This window comes from Lepisosteus platostomus, chromosome 3, assembly GCF_059453375.1.
Source record: "Lepisosteus platostomus isolate fLepPlt1 chromosome 3, fLepPlt1.hap1, whole genome shotgun sequence".
NCBI classification, from domain to species: Eukaryota; Metazoa; Chordata; class Actinopteri; order Semionotiformes; family Lepisosteidae; genus Lepisosteus; species Lepisosteus platostomus.
The window spans coordinates 30,386,475-30,408,091 of NC_142613.1; the positions used below are offsets into that span (position 1 = coordinate 30,386,475).

At 35.6% G+C, this 21,617-nt stretch overlaps 1 protein-coding gene across 1 annotated transcript in view; it reads right to left on the bottom strand.

Moving 5' to 3' along the window:
* rab32a (RAB32a, member RAS oncogene family) overlaps positions 1–21,617 on the bottom strand; it is a 48,752-nt gene that overhangs the window by 9,486 nt on the left and 17,649 nt on the right. The window contains exon 2 of the mRNA XM_088625174.1: positions 9,838–10,118. Coding sequence (XP_088481300.1) covers positions 9,838–10,118 — 281 coding nt within the window. The remainder of the gene's footprint in view (positions 1–9,837; positions 10,119–21,617) is intronic.

Genomic DNA, 21,617 nt, shown 5'->3' on the forward strand with positions numbered 1-21,617 from the left:
GGATAATAGGACCACGGCTTCCCCCAGGTTCTGCTTTATATTGTAGCTTTGAAACAGAAATAGGAAACAAAACCAAAGTGCACTAATCTGAAGTTCTGAACATATTACGGTAATAATGTAATATTCTGTTACACCTGAGATATGCCACAACTAAATCATAAATGTACAGTAGCCAACTCAAACACAAAATACACCTCCTCTTCTACAAGAAGGACAGGTAAACACCCAGTGCACATTCATAGATGCACTAGAACATTTGTGTAGAAGCACTCTGGGCTGCGACCGGCACGGGGGAAAATCATAAATCAATAGGAGGCAACATATTCACTAATTTTATCTGTCCTTGATTGTTAAATACTGTATAACTAGGGGGTTAGGTGTACATAAATAGGCGTATTATAGACAAGATAGATGACATTTAAAACATCCCTGAAAAGAGCACCCAAAGTCTTTTTCCAAGTTTCTCAGAGTGGTGAAGTAATTTCTCTACTTGATCTGTTGTGTGGTGAGCTCTTGTCACTGGGATGCAATGAGACATGCAAATGCAAGACATTTTTATGATTTAAATAATACAATTATATGCATGTTTAACTTTGTTCTCATTTCTTATTCCATGCATGTAAATCTCTATCTGAAATCTCAAACAGTGTTTCATGGGTTGTCTCACTACACAGTGGATCAGGTGAAGTAAGAAATCAATCCACCAGTTTGAGAGAATCTAAAAGAGAGTCAGCATGTCAGGAAGAATGCCCTCATGTACCAGCTCTGATATTCTTGATGGGTTTGTAGTCCAACTATCAATCGTTAAATTTCATATTCAAAGGCTTCAAACAGCATAATGAAGGAATTACATTTTGTTACAATGAGTAATTTGATTTTGAATTACTTATTGTGTTATTATTAGTTATTGTGAATTAGGCATACTTTAAGTAGTTGTCATCTCTAAATACTTGTATTAACCACCTTTTAATGCTAAGTAAAGTAATTAAACTGTTCTCTCGCCACTTGTTTTTGTGCATGAAGTATCTAATTAATATTGATAAAATAATTTAAATAATTCATTTCAGAAAGAGAATGTTTTTGTGTTATACTTTAGTCGAAATCAATAATCTCCAAGCCTGGTTCTGGAGAGTCCTAAATCTTAAGTAAGTCATACAGGTCACCTGTTCCTAAAGATTGGCAACATCTGCTAGTTACAGTAGGTTAGTACAATAACTAACTTGATATTTTATTGATATAATTTCTTCATATACTGTACATTTAACAGCTGTCCTATGTAAATGTCTTACAGTGGCTAAAATATTTACACTGCTAAGAATTTTTCACACTTTATTGTTTTACAATATGGAATCATAATGTATTTAAGTGGGATTTTTTGCCAATGATCGCTATAAAACTCTCTGTATGGTCAAACTGAAAACAAAATTCTACAGATCCTCCTAAATTAATTAGAAATATAAAACTTCCATAAGTAATCACCCCCCTTTGTTATAACACACCTAAATAGTGTGAATCTCGAGAAACTAGTCGTTGTGTACTGTGTAATGATTTGCTGCATAGAAAACCCCAAGCCCCATTCTAAATATTTTTAATGCAGTGTAGTGTGCACCAAAATAGAAATGACCCAATTTGGTATCTGAAGCCACAGTTATACCATAATCAAACAAAAGGAAAGTCTAGTTTCAATCCTGGAAGTTGAAGGTGCTGAGAGTCTCAGGAAAGCATGAACATGATGCAGAAATATACACTTATGGCAAGTAACTATCAATGCCCTATCTGCTTGAGAGACATTTCTGTCTTTAAAATGTTCAAGTGTTGAACTTACCGTACATTAACAGTGACTGAAGCTCAAGCAGCTCAAGCAGCTCAGTGCTGTTGTGAGAATTCGCAGCAGAATCCTTTTTATAATGAATTTCTCAAGCACTCCCTCTAAAAATTCTAAATGAGTTGAGCACTCTGTACCAGGGGTAATTAGATGCCATACCATCTAATCAATCCCAATGCAGGATTTATATCTAACAATCCTTACTTGTTTGATTGAAATAATAATTAATTGAATTATATAATTAAACAGCTAGTTGCATCAAAGTTGAGTTGATTGGAAGGTCTGATACATGGCTATCTGCTATAGACAGTATATATGAAGTACCTCCATTATATATTTGTACACCTTGTGGATTCTTAGTATATAGAGAAGCAGTATAGCCTATTTATATTTGAATTTTAAGGTAAACTTTTTCATTCACATTATCTAAAAAAATACCTATTTATAACTTAAAATTTGTAACTTTATAAATGAAAAACAGCAAAAGCAAAAATAGGAACAGGGCTTTTCCAATTCCTCACAGACTGAAAATAAATTAGAAATGGATCCCTAGATTCTAGATAAACATTAGGCATGATAAGTTCAATTATTGTAAATTTTAGCTGTGCTATCATTTTATAATTTGCAACTGAGTTTCGGACAAAAGAGCTCACACATCATGCACAGTGCCTGTCACATGGTATCTCCCAGTAAGAAACCCCAAGCATGAACGTACCATTTGTAATAAATTGTCCACCTTTGTGTGCACACTAGCAAGAAAGCAGAATGGCACAGGCACAGTAGATGTTCCACATGAAGCACAGGGACATTCCTCTATGAGGTCTTTAAATCAGATCTATAGTCAGCAGTTATTTTATTCCTGCTCATTTACCCAGCTAACCTCACTGGTACAGAATTTTGACAGAAGAAAAAACTAAAAATAAAAAACTAATTACATTAGTCGGGTTAAAAAAGCTGTCCAGCTTTCAGTGTCCTGTCTTGATGAGTAACTATTTTCTTCCAACTGCTTTTTAACAGACTACATTCTGCAAATCACATAAGAAGAAAAAATGACCATCTACATGAGGGAACTAACATTAGTTTTGATAGAAAAAACACCATGAAATGATCCCCAAAACTGTGCAGCAGGAGCAACAGCATCACCTCTTGCCCTGATCCTGATACTGTTACCAGGGGTGCCAAACTGGCTCAACTGGGAAAACCTTTTTTTAGGTTGCCTATCAAACATCAGTGACAAGTGCCGTGACACCTTTTAACACAGTGTAGATCAAATGATGTAAAATACACCACACCATAATTATTTCATTCACTGAAATGTTCTGCCAAATAATTCAATTCTAATAAGCAGAGAGTCACAGAGAAAATACACTGGCAGAGAAACAGCTAAATGCACAGGATTATTTTTTGCTAAACAGAGGGCTGACAAAGAGACTTCTAAACTTGCATGTGAACAGCAAAACTCTTCATCTTTCTTCATGACAGGGTACTGTAGGTCCACCTGACCTAATTTCAGTCTATATGCATTACTTCAGAGCACCAGGGGATTACAGGCTGAGAGCATTTTTAATGTGCTTCTATGTTCCATAGAGTACAAATCTGAAAGAGACTCCTTTGACCTATTTTTGTTCAACTTAATATTTTTAGATTTAATATTTTAGATAAAATGTAAAATGATGTTTATGCCACCCATGCAGTTTTAAACCTAAACTGAGAAGCAATTTAGACAGCTCTGAAACACACAAAAAAGAAGAGCTCTTAAAAGTGCACTCATTTGGTGGAAGAGATTTACATGAATACTACTAAACTTCTCAACATTTTATTTCATCTCAAACTATTCACATCAAATATCTTGGCAACAATCACATTTTCTAGGTGTTCCATCACACAACTTTCAAATACTCAAAATGTGCCTGCATTACTGTGCCTTTTAAATGCATTTCTAGCAAAGTGAACTCTTTACCTGTGTGAAAAAATGATGACAAACCCTGACCCCTGTGCTAAAGTCCTGCAATCAATTTATTTTAGCTGATAGTGAAGTTTGGATTTAAATGGCAAGCCACTGTTTAGCTTTCTGTATTTAAACAAAAAAAAATATAATGACTGTAACTGCTGTCAGACCCCTCATTTCCATAATTTCACAAATGTTACCACAATCACTGTTAGTGTATCCTTAATGGGTATTATTATTGCACATAATCTCTTTGAGTTGAAATGGACATCTTACATTACAATGTTTAACCTCTAAAATGACACCAGAATGGTCCTTCCAGTTGCACCCTAAAGTATCTGAATATGCTTCCCAATGCAGGGAGCTGGCATTCTTGTGCCTGACACACTTTGCTTCTAGGAAAGATTCAGTTGCAGTAGTACTGTATCACTGAAGTCCTAACTAATGAAATGTAGATACTGTTGAAAAACTAAAAATATTTAAACAGTATTTCCAAAGTTTCAATGTTGCTCATTGTCACAGCAATTAAAAAAAAATATGTTAGGTTTGATAAAGACAGGTGTAGGCACAGTTAACAAATGATATAGTACAGTAGCACAGAACAGCAGTAAAAGTGTCAATGAAAACATAGGCATCCTCTCACGAGGCACCAATAAATGTAGGGGTTTTGTGCATTTACTGGGACAATTATTAATTGTAGCAGTAAGTCACAAAATGATTCTTTGATGGCTATTAGAAAACCGACCTTGTGGGATACTCAGTAACACACACACACGGATACTAATACACGAGAATACATTTATTATTGCATAAAATATGCATATAAACATAACAGGTCTTATAGTGAGGGTTGGCAGAATACAAAAAGTATATATTCAATCACGAAGAGTTACAAACCAAGAGGGACATACATTCAGTATACCATTCATTAAGACTATTATCGTTTCGTAAATGAACTTGGATTACAACTTCTACACTAGATACTCAAAAGCAAGTACATCACTCATAGGAATTAAATTGATATCAACTGGCGTTGAGGTAACAATTGAATTCTCGAGCTGTAATGCACAAGGTTGAATACTCATCCAATCTGTGGGGATTCAGATCTCCCGCGGACACAAAGGAACAGTGGCAGGCTGTTGCTGTGTCCAATCGGCGTTCTCTGGCCCAGTGCCAGGCAGTGCTGATTCGGCTGGAGGGGTGGGAGAAGGAGGGAAAGATTTCTGCTGCGGCGCATTAGCAGTGAGCTCTCTGAAGACCGGCTAATTAGTGTTGGCTGAACTAGCAGAGTTTGTGCACATGAAAAGTGACAGCGGGTCCCAGTAGGTTACACTCTTTAGACGGGAAGAAGACCGGTTTGCTCCCGATGTAGCGCTAGTCCTGAATACTGATATTCAGCTGTCCACAGTTCAGACCTTATTTCACTTGTTGATCAGGTGAGCGTTCGTGGTGGGTTCACGAGGCTTGCTGCTGGGCTAACCTCGGTGGATCCTTTGGTTACGCGCTGGCGACCTCCGTTCTCGACTCTTAGAACAAAGTCCTGGCACTTGGACATACTGGCTGTTACGTGATTGTCTGAGATGAGTCTGAGGATGTCCTGGAGTAGCACTGGAGGAGCCCTGTGCTGCCTGTTTTATCTGGAGGAACTAAGGTCGGTCATTGGTTTAAAGTTCCGCGGGCATTCGAGACCCACGTGGGGTTACCCTGCCCTACCAGTTCCTGATTGGCTGATCGAGGTGGATGATGAGTAACAAGGCACACTGACTTTAGGGTTGTAAACCTTGGGATGAGACTCTCCCTTGGAATCTCCCAGACAGTAAGGCGCCAGAGATGACCATTTATTAGGGTTGCTGGAGAATCTCAGCATTGGGAGCTTCTCCTTATCAGGAAACTCTATCAGCTAGAAAAACACCTTAAATATGAACCAAATGAAATGGCCTCTCTGTATCCAGCACCACTGAGATAAGAGACAGAGAGACTGGCAAGGGAGCAGCAAACTTAATTCCTGTATTTTTAATAAGCCTTTCCACTACAAAAGCAAAAAAATAAATAAAAGTGTGACTATTTTTATTTAATTTTTAAATAAGCAAGGAATTCAGTGGCCCAATTAACTGGCCTTATGGTATGCAGCAAGACTGTTAGAGTGACAACAGTGCCCAGGTGATTTTCAAAAGTATTTAAACTCTCCAAGCAAAGGCCTGCACAGAACAGGAGCGCCAAAGTGACTGTGGCATCATTTCAAATCTTGGGCCCTATGACATGTTCAACACATGGATATGTCATATTTGTGACATGTAGCATTCACTTCTTAAAACCTTGTTTTCACAGAACAAGAAATAAGCATGATCAAATTGATACCCGTACAAGGGGAACTCCAAATCTTTATGGTGGAAAAAATGGTTAATTAAAGGAGTTTTGGAGATTTTGAAAATAACATTGGTTTTGTATTCTCAGGTGCATAACCTATACATTGATGAAACTAAAGCTGTGGTGAACAATTACTGTACCTTCCACATACAGTATCTCTTTGGAAAAGAAGTGCCCTTGGTTGCTGTGTAAGGATCATGTAGAAAAAAAAAGCTTTTTCTACAATCAGAACAGAACCAAGGTCAGGTAAGATGTTAATTTAAAAATTATTTTCACCCCACATTTTTTTTAAGCACAATTGTGGTATTAAATAAAACAAGAATACCAACAAAATCTCACCCCCTAACATGTAAGATTGCTTATACGTTCTCTAAATAAAAAGGGAGTGCACTATATTAAAATTAATCAAATTGTAACAGATGTTTGTTGAAACACTGTACATCAAAACAGTGAGCACATTCTTTTTCTTCTGTAGGTTTCCAGAAGAGGGCTGCTGAATACTAAAGGATCAGGGATGACAAGCAGAAACAAGGAAACTGGGATGACTTAAGCAAAGAAAATAGCAGAACGGTTTGTAAAAATCAAACAGCTGAAAATGGTCTTTGCTACAAGCCATGTTTAAAGTTTTATGTATTCCTTTTTCAGGTAGGCTATGAACTAGGAATGTGAACTCTCCTGTAGCAGGTGAATGTTAATCTTCACAAAATATTGATATTATCTTAAAACCTTCATTTTGTGACGTCCGACATCCCTCCCTAGAGGGCGGTCCACTACTCCTGTGATTAAGCTCCCCAGGTGTACCTTCTTAGGTGTATTATTTTAAAGACTAGCTCCTCCACTAGGGCTCATCATTAGGGTAAGGATGTCGCGAGGCCCGCCTAGCACCAGGAAACCCTCCGTCTCCTGAGGGCATAGGCCTCATCCCTTACACTTCCTGCTTCCTGAGCCTGGGGTCTGGAGGATCTCGCCCAGTCACCCTTGGACCTCTGTTCGTGTTTTTCCCCCTTCCCGAGGGATTTTAACCTTGTCGCGTCCCATGAATCCCTTAAACGTTGTAGGTCATTGCAATATGCACTGAATAAAGTGATAATGAGACACATTTGATTAACTTTCCTTTTTCAATTAGGTACATATTCTTACATGTAACACATGTAATAAACTTAATAAACAGTATTAAAAAAAGTAAATTCAGTCATTAAAATCACATTTAGGTGTTATTTAGGTGTTAAATGAGCAAAACAATTCTAAATGATTTTCTAGTCAAGCACAACAAATCACTGTAGAAGTCATTAAATTGCAGAAATTGCTGGAGTGGCTAGACGGAATCTAATCTGACCAAATCAAGTAGATGATCAGCATCAGTGAAAAATTACTTTATATCACTCTTTAAATTAATTTGGAAGGAAGTGTTCTTCCATCCATTCATCCATTTTCTACACTACTTTACTCAGTACAGGGTCACAGGGGGAGCTGAAACAATGGATGCAAGGCAGGATGTGATGCCAATAATTTTGGGGGTGACTATACAGTACATACAGTATAAAAAGGATGGCCAACCCTGGTCCTGGAGAGTAACAATCCACATGAAATCTTAATGCACTTGAACTAAGTTTCACAGATCACCCCTAAATCATCAATTTGTAAAGATGATTAGTCTTGATCATATAAGCAAGTGATTTATTCAATGAAGTAGTTCACAGATCATGCAAATCTCAACACCCCATACAGCAGCTTTCAAAGACCATACATGGCAACTGAGGTCTGAAGTGAACCAATAAATTTACTAAACTGATGAAGGTTTACATGTTCCAAGTCTTTACAAATTGTTGATTTAAGGCTGAATTGTGGCTCTCTGGGACCAGGACTGGCCATCCCTGACATACACATAATGACAAATGTATACAATAAATACATTACTGTAAATACAATTAACAAGTTAAAGCTAGGATCTCTTGCTAGGCTTATTTCATCAAGAAACTGGAAGAGCAGCTCTCTCCATAATCAGCTTTAGCTACAAATACATCTAGAGAAGTAATTGCGATTTAGAACTCAAATTGTTTCAATCAATGATCACAAAGCACCTGTTCTGTATTAGTAGCATCTGAAGATCTAAAATTGCCAAGAATCACAGCTAAGTCAAAGTGTACACAGCTAAGTGTATGTTACCACAGCACAAATCAGTTTCACAAAGTTTATATTGTTTTTTCTGAAGTCCAGTCAGAATTCCAGAGTACTACTCATCACATAGTCATGCTGACCTTAGTTCTTAGTTACATTCTGAGGATGAATTAAGACAGACACACATAGTGCAATATTTAATTATTTTAATGCTGAAATGGATTTGTATCTCAATATCTAGCATAAACGCCATTTTAAAGAGAACGTCATTAGATGTGATGAATTACTACAATTAAAGTTGTATAGTTACTTCGATTTTTTCTATCTTTGCCCAAAATTGAACTACAATGCTTCAAGACCTTTTCCACAATAGGGTTCCACCGGTTGTCTTAAACCTCAAGGCTGAGAATTTTTTGCACTCCTGAACTCTGTTCACAAATGACTGTGTGTCTCCACTGACGATTGTATAAATAAGTTAAACTTTGTCAATAAAACCAGTGTTGTGGTACTAATTCATACTGAAGATAAATCTTGAGTACAAAGAAGATGCAATGGTGAACTTGTGCTCAAATAATGTGAAGCTCAATTCAAGAAAACCTAAAGAAGTTATTGCTGATAACACAAAAGAAAAGACACCAGTGTAATAAATGGTTGGAGCATCAAAGCTGCTGATGAATGCAAGTTTCTGTGCATCAACATCTCTAATCTCAAGTTGAATAACATCATTTATACCATTGTAAAGAAAGCACAACAGAAAATATTTTTCTTAAAAAGTGGAAAAGTGTGTAGGTCAAGTTAACATTTTAAAATACATTGCAAATACAGCGTGGTTCAGAAGTGCATCAAAATGTGTCTCTAACAACTCTAAATCTACCATCAGGAGGTTTTTTTAATCAGATTCACCATGTTATAGACATTATAGATCTTTTAAAGCAATTGTCATGTATTTCAGAAAATGTTTAGATTCCACAGCTATTTAAACATAATATCATGGTGGACCTTATATATTGCTCACATCCAAAAAAGGCTCCATAGTCAAAATGTTGTGTTTTTTTTCTTCTCTTTTCAGCATGGAATAAACCTATTACTTGTTCCTTATATATTGTAATTTGTCACTGTACTGTATGTGCAATAGATTTGTATGAAGTGTGATATATTATTTGTGTACGAGTAGAATAATGAATTGACTTATCTGCAAACTCACAACAAAAACTCTTTTTATTCTTTGTCACTTGGCAGTGATGTACTCTTACTGAGCTTATAACACCTTTCTATTCTCACACACCATATGTTAATTTGATGACCTTGATGATCAGTATAAGTGCACTGCACATGACTGAAAGCCCTTACTGTAAGGCTTAAAAATATGCAATATTTTCTCTCATGCAAGTTTCACAATTGAAAACAATTTAAAAGCTATTAAATTATATACTTTTGAAAGATTATGTGCATGTCCTTCAAGCCTTTATTACTTGCACAGCTCTTATTCTAACCTATAATTCCTCTTGAAAACACAATGCGTGCCTTATTTTAAAGCCCACACACACTACTGTAAGTAGCTCTAACTAGCATCTCTTACCTTTGCTGAGGTTTCAAACCAACCCAAGAAGCCAGACTCTTTGCAAAAATTGTCCATGAGGGTGAAGTTGTCAGTGGTGCTGTCTTTCTTCTGGTCACACTTATTGGCAAGCAGCACAGCAGGGATAGGATTCCCATTGGTCAGCTTCACCTTGCTGTCCAGGTCGTGTTTCCACTTTGAGACTGCCTCGAAGGTGGACCCTCTTGTGACATCAAAGACAACAAATGCTCCAACTGCTTCTTTGTAGTACACCCTGGTCATGTTACCAAACCGTTCCTGACCTGAAAAAAAGGGGCAGAATTTTAATGAAACATAATTAACATAACATAATTTAATATAACAAAAACCTCCTAAATTTCAGGAGAAAAATAAACTTTAAATTTTACCTAAGCAGTGCCATTTGTTTGTCCTTTCTCCAAATGTGCGTGCTCTGTACCTGATCTGTAATTTTCATTTGTAACCATGAAGTCAAGAGGCATCTCTAACAATAAACAGCATCTAACCCTTTCAAATTTATAGGCTCATTACAAATTAGGAAAAGTCTGCAAAAAATATTAAGTTACATCTCAGCACTATCATCTGTTGAGAGGTATCATGTAACAGCCCATGCAGTTTTCCACATGCAGGATATAAATGCTTCACAAACATGCTCCCAGAAAAAGATCCTTAGATCATGTCTTGCAAAGCAGGGAGAACTGGGATCATTAGGCTTCGTTTCCAATCTATGATGTCACTCTCTGCTGTCTAAATGTGGAGCAAAGCTCTCTCTTGTTTTTGGGAAAACCTTGGTCTAAGGGACATTTCACAGCAAGATCCACTTTCATCTAGGAAAATTCCAGTCCAAGAAAATTAAACCATTTGATTTTTTTAACTAATTCTTTTTCTTTACATAAATCTGTTTCTCCTACAGTTGTCATCATCTTAGCAATTCTGTAGTGTGTAGAACAGGCTGAACAGTCACCTGAAAAGTAGTAAATGGAGTTAAGTTTTCCAGGAATCTCCTGCAAATCAAATGCCATACCTGAATGACATTTACTGAGTCTATTACTATTAACAATACAGATTAACTTTCAACACCTGAGACACCAAGAGACAACAAATGTTGGAACGTTGGAACTGGCATCCTATATTGGTAACTGAACTGAGATAAAGCATAGTAGGGCTTCTCAAACACTTAATTAGGTTCTGCATGAATTGTAAGGAGCTCACGAAATTTTACCGTGAAAAAAATAAGCAATGATGATGCAATATTCTAAAGGCTGGAAAAGCAGGAATTTAATTAGGACATTATTTCTTTGTAATAAAAGCTACTCAACTACTCTTTGCAAGAAAGGGAAAGAAGACACCATAGTATTATGACAGCACAATGTTTGTACTATAAATCATCTAATAAGGAATTCTTAAGATGATGGGATCCATGTGCACCCTTTGGACTGCCAAATTAGTCTATTTAATGTAACAAAATAATAAAATCTGAAATGTAAGCTTTAGTAGATTTGACTTCTATTTTTTAAATTAAAATACAGATTTGTAAAAAAAATCTATTGTAGTTACATCTGCAGCTTTCTTGTTGTTTAATAGACTTTCAAAAATTGTAGAATCAACTTATATATGTTCCATCATGTTAAATATTCAGCTGTATATAATGCATATTTCTGTCGCAGGCTCCTTTAATGGGACGATCAAGAATCTGCTATGTAAATCTGTCCACATAAACTAATTCACACTCAAGCACTTGCAGGAACAGCAAGCTTCTAAAAGAACAGGCAGAAATAATTAGTCACACTCTCACTCCAGGTAGTAAAGCTGGCAGAACTGCTTACAGGATGTCATTGAATATTAAAAAATAGGCATGACAGCATTCTGTCTCTACAGCACAAAACAAAGGCACAGTTGGTTAAAAGTGTGGTGTGAACCTAAAATAATGTGTGAATGTATGACAACATACAGTACAGTTCTTACTTTGTAAACTGGTTTTGATTTTCCTTGCAGTGTGTAGGAAACCACATCTTACACATATCTACTTTTACCACTGTAAAAATATGAAAGGGGATTAAACTGCATTTTGAATTGTTCTTGACACTTGTTTTAACACAGTTAATCTTTTCAGTTTGTATTGTATACAGCACACTTTGTAACTCAAGAAAAGGAATTTGTTGACAAAAATTAAATCTACACAAACTAGACATTTTTATTAATGGAGTTGGAATAAAAACACTCCCAGCAGTGTTTTAAGTTGAATTGTATTTACATTCTTTGAAAAAGCATAACCTGAATGTTTGTGGAGGAGTGGTATAAGATAAATATGTGATCTTGTGAAATGAAGAATACTAGCTGAGGAACAGAAATCTCGAGTGAAAAGCATTTAAAAGATATTCAGATATAGAATATATAGCCTGAAAAGGACAAACAGAGCACTGTTCTTGACTGCACAGCTGATGTTAAAGTAGAAGCTCAGCAGTTCATGTGATCATCAGCATTTGTATGTGGTAGAGATTAGGAAGAAAGCATAGAAGAGAAGGAAGTTTACTTCTCACTATGGAAACATAGAGTCTAATAGAATCTTACTGAATTCTAGAAACATACTGTATGTATTAAAGGGCATATTTTCCTCAGCAAAACTGACTTCAGGTGTTTCTTTCAGACAAATCAGTAGGACTATCTTGCTAAATCTTTTGGAGGCTCACTTGTAAATGAAAGCCTTATTTTTAAAAAATATAAAGATCTTAAAACACGGACAAACCCAAAATTGAATAAATAGGACATACAACACGTTTTGAAACTGATACAAACTGGCTCTCCAGCTCAGATCTCTGTGGAACTGTTACATGAGGAGATTGACAGAGGAGAGAAAATGAAGAATGCCTCTAGTAGAGATCACCCTAGGAGGCTGTCACAATGTCACTGTTCTTGCACTAACAAAACACTCCAGCTATACTATTGTACTTTTTATTAGGCAAGAGGCAACCCAAAGCGCTCCATCATGGGACACTCCCAAAAGGCACAGTTAGGTGCATTTAAGCCAAGGCTAGTAAGAAGGGTAAAGACTCCTACAATCCTCTGTTTTCAAAAATGGCTCAGCCTGTGGCCTCCTTATTAAACTTGGCTTCATTTTGTCTTTCTTCTTGCAACAAGACTTAACATGGGATGTTAATACAAATGTTCATGGATTAGGAAGGAAACCTGTAATATAGGCTCTTTTTCATTTTAGAGAAATTAAATATTAGTCATTGATTTAAAACAATGGAATACTTCAAATCTTCTTAATAATATCAATTAGGACTTTTGTCCCTTTTAGAAAATAAATGAAAGGAAAGGCTTTCACTGGCTAATTAATCAGACTGGTTTACACAAAATGTATATATTAATGTTCTGGTCTTCCTTTATTAGGACCTCCATAATGCTAAGCTGCTTTAAAGTTCATCTCACTTCTGCAGTCATCTTGCTATAGGCCACTGCTCATAATCCCAGATGTAATAACTGTTTGGGGCTGGAAGCAAACACAAAACCTCTCATTGCTGGTCAACAAACATCATCTTGGTCAGGAAACCCTTCTTTTAAATATGTATAAAACAAATATACTATAACAAAAATTAGGGAAGAAAATAACCTATGCCAAGAACTGTTATGAAAGAGTGTTAGGGGGCTGATAAAATTATAAGAGAATATCAAATTAATATCCCAATAAAATAAGAATCAGGTCCTGAGATCAGTTTGCTTTGCAAGCACGCTACTTAATTCTGCACTACAACATGATAATGCAATATGGACCTGGCAGCAATCGCAGACAGCATAAACTATTTTACAATAAATTACACCACTACACAAACACACAATGTTTACAAATATACTGTATGCAGATACTACACTTCTGTGCATGTCGGAGCAATATAGACATAGAAAATGCAAATTTCTGACTCTAATCCAAACAAAAAACGCCTCAATGGGTGAAGGGACAACTTTTGTCCTATTAAATGAAAGTATCTTACCCAGGACTAAATCCAGCTTTCTAAATGTTTGTGCACAATTTAATGGGAACTGATTTCCCTATTTTAAACCTCAGGACTAACCAAGAACAGATGCTTTCAGCCTGAGGATACCACAATCTAGGACATTAGAATTTCTTCTAATAAAACAGCATACCTCTTTTATGAAGACTAGGAAGACTCTTCCAGTATTCAGATTACCTGTACAGAATGTGGTATTAAGGATGATGAAAGTATAAAAAACTCTTTTGGTTTAAGATTAATTCACTACCTAAGATGCTGCTGTTGCCTTCCTTTCCTCCTTTAATTCTCACTTTTATTTTTACTGTCTTTCTGTATATCTTACTCTGAGACCTAGCCATTCCTAAGATCCACCCCTTTGAAGGCTGACATAATGACCACTAGTACTAGTATTTTTCGTTGTAATGATCTAACAGTGAATTAGATTAATCTGAGATAATCACACCTTTCATCATCTGTATCTTTTGCCATGTTTACTTGCCATCAAGGTCCAACCACAGCTCTGTAAATACAGCAAAGCAATGCTCAAACAGTACGCTGTAGAATCAGAAATCAATAAAGGAAGCACAAACATCTACTGTAGATAACCCCCCATCTGTTACAATATAGATCTGTACAACTTATTTCTTAAAGACTGTTGCAACAATACTGAGGTTCAAATATTTCTTGTTAAATTCATTTTCAAGATTGGATTTTAGTGATATGTTAGAGAACAGTTTGCTAGAATTTTAAAGCTAAACTCACATTTTGCCAGCTAACCATATCTTTTCATATTGGCAAAAAAAGAAATGCACACAGATCTTCAATGAGCACTGACACAAATTTGGGAGTGAATGGAACATGGAATGGTTTTTATATACAGTAGAGTGCCATCCCCAGCCAGACCAGTTTTTAACTTAGTTAATCAGAATTTACCACTAGGTTCCCAGTACCCAGTAATCTTACTCAGATTAAATTCTGAGTATGCTGTACCTTTCAAAAGTGGAGCTGGTAGAACTCAGCCACATAATTGCTCTTTATTATCCTACTAAATTTAGTCTGCACCAAAAGGAGGTTAATTCATAGAGGACAAGACACAGAAGAGAACCACTTCTTACTGTAACTGTAGTTTAGTTTTAGAATGTCATTCTAAATATAAAAACTATGTAAAGCATTGCTATTAAAATTATTAATAGACCCTACAGAAACAGTGGGGGACCGTTAGTGATAGTCTATTGTGAGTTCCAATAAGCAGAAATTCTTATATTTCCTTCTTGAGGAAAACCTATGTAACTGATATTAAAATTAAAACACATGCTCACACAACATAAGAACACTTGCAGAGAATGAAATACTTTGCTGCTTAAGGAAATTCATGGCACACATTATGAAAAACCTCATTATGCAACAACTGTGTTGCAATGGGACAATGTTTATGAAACATGTTGCTGTGCCTTCTTGCATGAAAAATGCAGTGCAGATAGACACATGAGACTGCAGTTACAGAATTTTAAACAAACTGACATCCCTCATTGCTGCTAAGGCAGAGGACAAAGAAAATAAATTACATAACTGACCTCAACAGATGATTCAAACTGTCACTAGAAAACTGTTGTGAAACAGTGAATTTTACACAAAGACAAAATAAACTGAAACAGATATTCTGACCAGATTTGTCTTATTTCCATTCAGTGGTTGCCTTTAAACTTTGAAACCAGTCAATACTGTAATCTCAAGATTTTGCACAGAAGAAAGGCTACAAATAAAAAGTTGTTTGGCCCACCTTTCTCATTTAAAAGTAAGTATTTTAGTCATCTAAGGGTCTCTCTGGTCTCTAACCATTTTCTGGGGGATCACAGGATCCTGGCTTGAGCAGTGTGATTGGGCTGTTTGTTTCAGACACACACCCCTCTCCTGTTTTCATTCTTAAGCCTATTTCCTCATAATTGTGTACTCAGACAGCATGTTCCACGCTTGTTTCTAAGAAGAAAAACATAAATGTTGCATTTATACCATACTGTACAGATGCAGCCACTTAGAACATGCAGTATTTCTTCCAAATGCATTACTTGCAATGCCACGCGTTGTGTTATCCAATTCACTAGCCAAAGATGATCAGTAAGTGGCTCTTGTGGTGCATTAGATGTTAGTGAAAGAATTGTTTCATTTAATCTTTATCTCTTCTGTGAATGTTTAAATAAGCTTAATATGGAATATTAATATGGAATTTTACAAATAAAGTGAAATTTTAGTAGCTGAGCAAAAAAGTATCAGAACCATAACATCTCTGAACATCATAAACAATTTTAATTTAAGGAACATAAATATATTATACACACAGTACTGTATACGGCTGATAGAGGTAGCTAAAAAATAACACAACAGTAATCCAGTTTCTTCATAAACATTTTATGCATCAAAGTCTTTAACTCGGTCACTTACTGTGGTTATTTTGTGGTACTGTGGTAAGTTTTGACGTACTCATTCTAACTATACTCATATACTTTATAAGAAGCTGTGATGTTTAGCCTCTTCTATGAATACTTGCTCTTGTTATTGTTGTAAACATAATAGTACTTTTATCCTATAATACTTTTTTCCATTAATATCATATAGCTGGTAATAGTAGCGTATTCCACTTTCTTCTTAAGCATCTGCATCAATTTCTTTGATCTGTTCACTTGTGATTATTTTGGAAACATTTTAATGTGTTTCAGCTAGTGTACAGTATGTTACTGAGTGATGCTTTGGTACAGTGGGGGTAAGTGCGTTCCTATCACCCTGAAGGTCACGTTTTCGATTCCCAGTCAAGGGAACTAATTTTATTTTTAACAAAGATTCCTTCTCAGAAAATAAAATAATAAATAATATGTACACTATATTAACATTTTTATTATTTTATACATCACAACATGTTAAATATTAAAATGGTATTAATTAATGAGAGTATAATAACATCACTGATCATTATTAACAATAATAATTTAATATTAAATATAAATATTCCAATTTAAATGCAATGCGTACTATATTTTATGTTAATATGAATGAATGATGTTAAGCATTGTGTTAATTACCACATTAATCTGGCCGTGTTTTCAGAGCACAACGTCATATAAGGGTTGGTGTGGTGATTATCATTAGATCACAGGACCTGTCTTATGCCTGCTCTTAGTGTTTTAGAATCCTAGGTCACATAGTTTGGGTCTTGTGCTTACAACAGTGCCTAAGGTTTAGTTGGGTGATGTTCTCCCAGAATATGTACATGATTGACTGGAGGTTCGGGCAACCCTCCAAAATCATAATTTTTGTCAGAGAGTTTCTCAATTTCTCCATAATAACTTTGTCATAATAACTTTTTGATATAATTTGTCATTATTTCAACCAAAACACTTGTCCTTGATACTTCACATAAATGTTCCCAACAGTAAGAATACTTTTCATAGAAATGTAAAAATAATAGCGAGACTGAAGCTGCTTTCACAAATTCCAAGGAAATCAGGAAATACAAAAGCAAAGCTGTGTGGCAGTAACAAGCTGTGAACATTAGAACATTAGCTGTGAATACAGGCTGCTCACCAGCAACACAATAAAATGGTATTCAGGACATCTTGGTTTTTGAAAAGCCCTATTACCCCATAATTTTATTTCCAATTACAATAGACATAAATTGGCCAATTTTATCCTATACGTTTTGTATTGGATAAAACAGAACTTCACAAAAATCTTGAATTGAGCTTAAATCAAGACAGATACCTAACACACTATTCTCTCCTCAAACTGGAAATTACAGACTTTTTAGAAACCACCACATAAAATACCACCATTTTTCAAAACCACACCACACTGATTGACGTGAAACTTGGCAGGTGCCACCCTACTAAATCTTGCACCTCTAAGGATATAGCAATACTTATTACCTATAACAGACCTTCACCTCCCCTTCAGTCTCATATCGCTTACTGTTCAAGTGTCCCACCAATGACTCCAAAATTGGTAGGTTTATCTCTAATTTTCTTTTAGTTTGATTACAGTTCAGTAGTATTGTTAAAGAAAGGTGTAAATTCATCTCCCCGTTACCACTATTTTTCAAGCTCTGTCGATATCTAAATTTCTTCTTTGCATGTAGGTTGTTTTGTTACACAGTGTAGGTGGGGACTTGCTTGGAAGCCTCCAAAACTGCTGAATGTTTTCTAGTATAAATTAGGCTTTTCCACCAGTTGTCAAAATTCTATCAATGATTTCCTTTAAGGTGGAGAGATGCAAAAAGTCACAGCACAGGTCAGTGCAGATTTGAAATGTTTTATTACAAAGGCCCCCAAAAAGCAGTGCAAAGAGTTTTGTCTCCTCAAATCTGTAACTCTGAAGCCAAATTGATTACTCTCCTTTTGAACAGCAAGGAGCAAGTAACTTTCTATGCTACCGTGTTATGTTAGCAAAAAAGGAAATATTTGGAAAGGATATACTGTACAGTATACTGTACATGAACATTAGCACAGGAGGGATATCTTCAGACATTTAAAATCATTGCCCAGAGAACAGATATGCTCTACTGAGAAAAAAAAAATCAGCTGTTTTTTAAACGTAAAGGGAAAAACATTCTAAATAAAAGTGAAAAAGTGCAGAATGACGGCAAGATAGTGTTTTTGCAACACTTTTGAGCCGGTTAAGGCGGGTAAATTTCAGCCACAGGCTGCAGAGAAACTGAACACAGCAATGATGAAAGCACACATGGGACAAATTTTTAAATCACCACTCACATGAAGAATTCTTGTGTTCAGTTCAGTTTTGCTTTTGGTGCTATTGAAGTGGCTGACTGCATAAAATTTGTAAGCTTTAAAACTGAAGTGATACCTACCAAAATTTCTCTTTGATTGTTAGGAAGAGAGCAAAAAGGAAAGCACCAATGCTTGTCCTTATGTAAATCTCTGAAAGGCTTTGTAGCAAATGATTTACACTACAAAAAGGAATCCACTCACTATTTGAACCAGAATATTTGTAACAACACAATCCCCCTTTTTCTATTTCACCAAAGTCTTATTAAACCTTAATAATAAATACAGTAATAGCAATAACCAGAACAAAAATGGAAGACACTGAATGTAATAGCTTATATAGCCCTCAAAGGAAATTATGAAAATAGAAAATGTTTTTTCTGTAGAAGTTTTGGCCAGGCATGTTTGTTGCCACAACACTAGTACAGTCCAAATCCTGGGAAGTTGTCGACGTGGAGATCAGAGTTATTACATTGTGATATTTCAATGAATCTGGAGAATCGTGTTCATTCCTTATTCATCCCTGCAATGCATACTGTAACTTACACTAAAAACATAATTTATCTAAGGGAGGCACAACAAGTGACTTCTATACAATTCTATTCAAACACATAGTATTTATGGAGCACAGGCTGAAGGATCCAGACATTTATAGTGTGAGCCTAGATCATACCACCAGCCAAATATGAATGTGATCACCAGAGCTTTCGGGCAACCAATTTGTCCTGTGAAATGCTAAATTCCTGCTAGTCTGCAGTGACACCAATGAGACACACTGTTCTTATATTGGGGACTTCTCGTGTCAGACACCGTGGAGCTTGCAGACTTGGTAAATTACTAATGTGTCTGCAGGTGGGAGCGTCTGCACGTCTCAGTCTCTCAAACAGGCGCAGAAGTCACGTCTTAAAAAACAACCAATTAATCCAAATTGTGTGTGTACATAAAGACGAGAATATCTGATGATTTCTAATTTAAAATGGCCTTTTTCACTAACTACTAACACTAAATTGTCTGCAGAACAGAAAAAGAAAGGATGTAATTACCCTGCTACTGCTACACCAAATTACCTAGACTTTATCCTAAAGCTATATCATATAAAGGTACAGTTCCCTCCAAATTCACTGATACGTCTGACAAAACAGGAACAAAAAACATTGTATTACAGAATGAGTTAACAATTGGATAATGTTGTGATATAAAAATATAATAGTGTAATAGTACTGGAGAGAGAAAAATTATATTTATCATAACTGAATTCCAGAGGATGAGAGGGTAACATTTATTCCTACCTGTTAATATTCTGAAATATGTACACCACTATGTTACGTAGAAAGAAAAAAATACTATTGTATACAGTATATTAGAGGTACATAAACAACAAATATTTTCAGGAAACTGCAGGACTCAAAGCCATTTACTGTATTACTAACATCACATGTACAGGTTGAAATAATTTAGCTGGAACCTTCACAACATAATGACACCTGCTATTGTAGATGGAAAGACAAGAAACAAAGGCCTGAAGCAGAGAGCATGAATAGATAAATAAAATGAGTTTCAAACCTTACCTCCTTATATGATTGTTCATAAAATGACTAAACCACTGTCACACTATTATATACACAGATATCATTACAGGATCACAAAGTCACAAATCAGGTCAAACACATTATCATTTTCTCATCGGGGTTACAAAGATGGTGAATATTTAGCCTATAACAAAATGCGCTTCTTAAAAAGTTGAATTTGTTATAATATTTAAGGCAGGACCTATGGAGGCAATAAAATGTAAATGAGGGTCATGAGCACAGGCAATGGACTGATCTTGAGAAGGCTCACGGGAAGATCAAACAAAAGTAAATACGTCAGTCCTGGCCGGAAACACTGACTTACTCAAAAATGTAAGGTAAAGCAGAAAAACAGAAAAATGTAATAAATCAGAGTTTGAATCAAATAATATTAGGTGTAAAACCACATTGAATATCAGAACTTAAATTCTGATCAATTGAGTCTTTTAGTTTTTACTTTTCACATGTTACTCCATTCACTACAATGTAGAATTCTGATTTGACTTTTAATCCAACTCAAGAGTTTCTGTATTTGTTATTGATACGTTCTCCTTTCTTGATTGCTTTGTTTACAGAAAAAAATAAACAATCTGAAATTAAAATGACCTACTATTTTTCCTACGTTTTGGTAAACTAATAATACAATTTGCCCAACTAATAATACAATTTGAAATTCACACCAAAGGTACCAAGGTCAGGCTCACACCCAGACCAACAAAGCAGGGAGTCAGTACTGCTAACTGTCATGCCAGTATGGCGGCATGGTAAAATGTTTAACGGCAATATGAGGCTTTTCATAAAATCATTCTATACAGCAGTGATGCTATATTTTCAAATTTATAATAGAACTGAATAATATTCAATTGACATGAAACTAGAACACTTGAAACTTACGATTTAAACCATTTTATACATATTAATAAGAAGAAATTAAGGACACTGAGCATTTATACTGTAGCTAATTTTATCATAGCTATAAATACATATTAAACTATATATATTTTATATTATACTGTATATACATTTTAACATGTATTGCTCCCTGATGAGAAAATATCTTTGGAAATTATTATTAAAAATCTACCTAAGTGTATACGTAAATCATTCTAGCAAATAAAAACAGCACTTAAATATGAGTGCCAGGCTACTGAGTCAGCAGGCACCGCGGGTAAAGATTCATTTTATCAGAGTGCTCTAGGAACATGGCTTGGTAACTGCAAGCTATAATTTATCCCCAAACAATATTTCAAAAGGCACAGGCCTTCTCTTTATCTTATCTTTAACAACCCTGCCAATTCTGCCTACATGAACATAGCTGTTTGCTTCCACTGTAACCCTGCCAAACACCTGGCACACTTTCTCAAAATCAAAACCTCCCCTTCACTAAACTGCTCCCACCCCACCAAAAAAAAGGCTAGAAATTAAATTAATAAATTAATTTCTGCCGATCG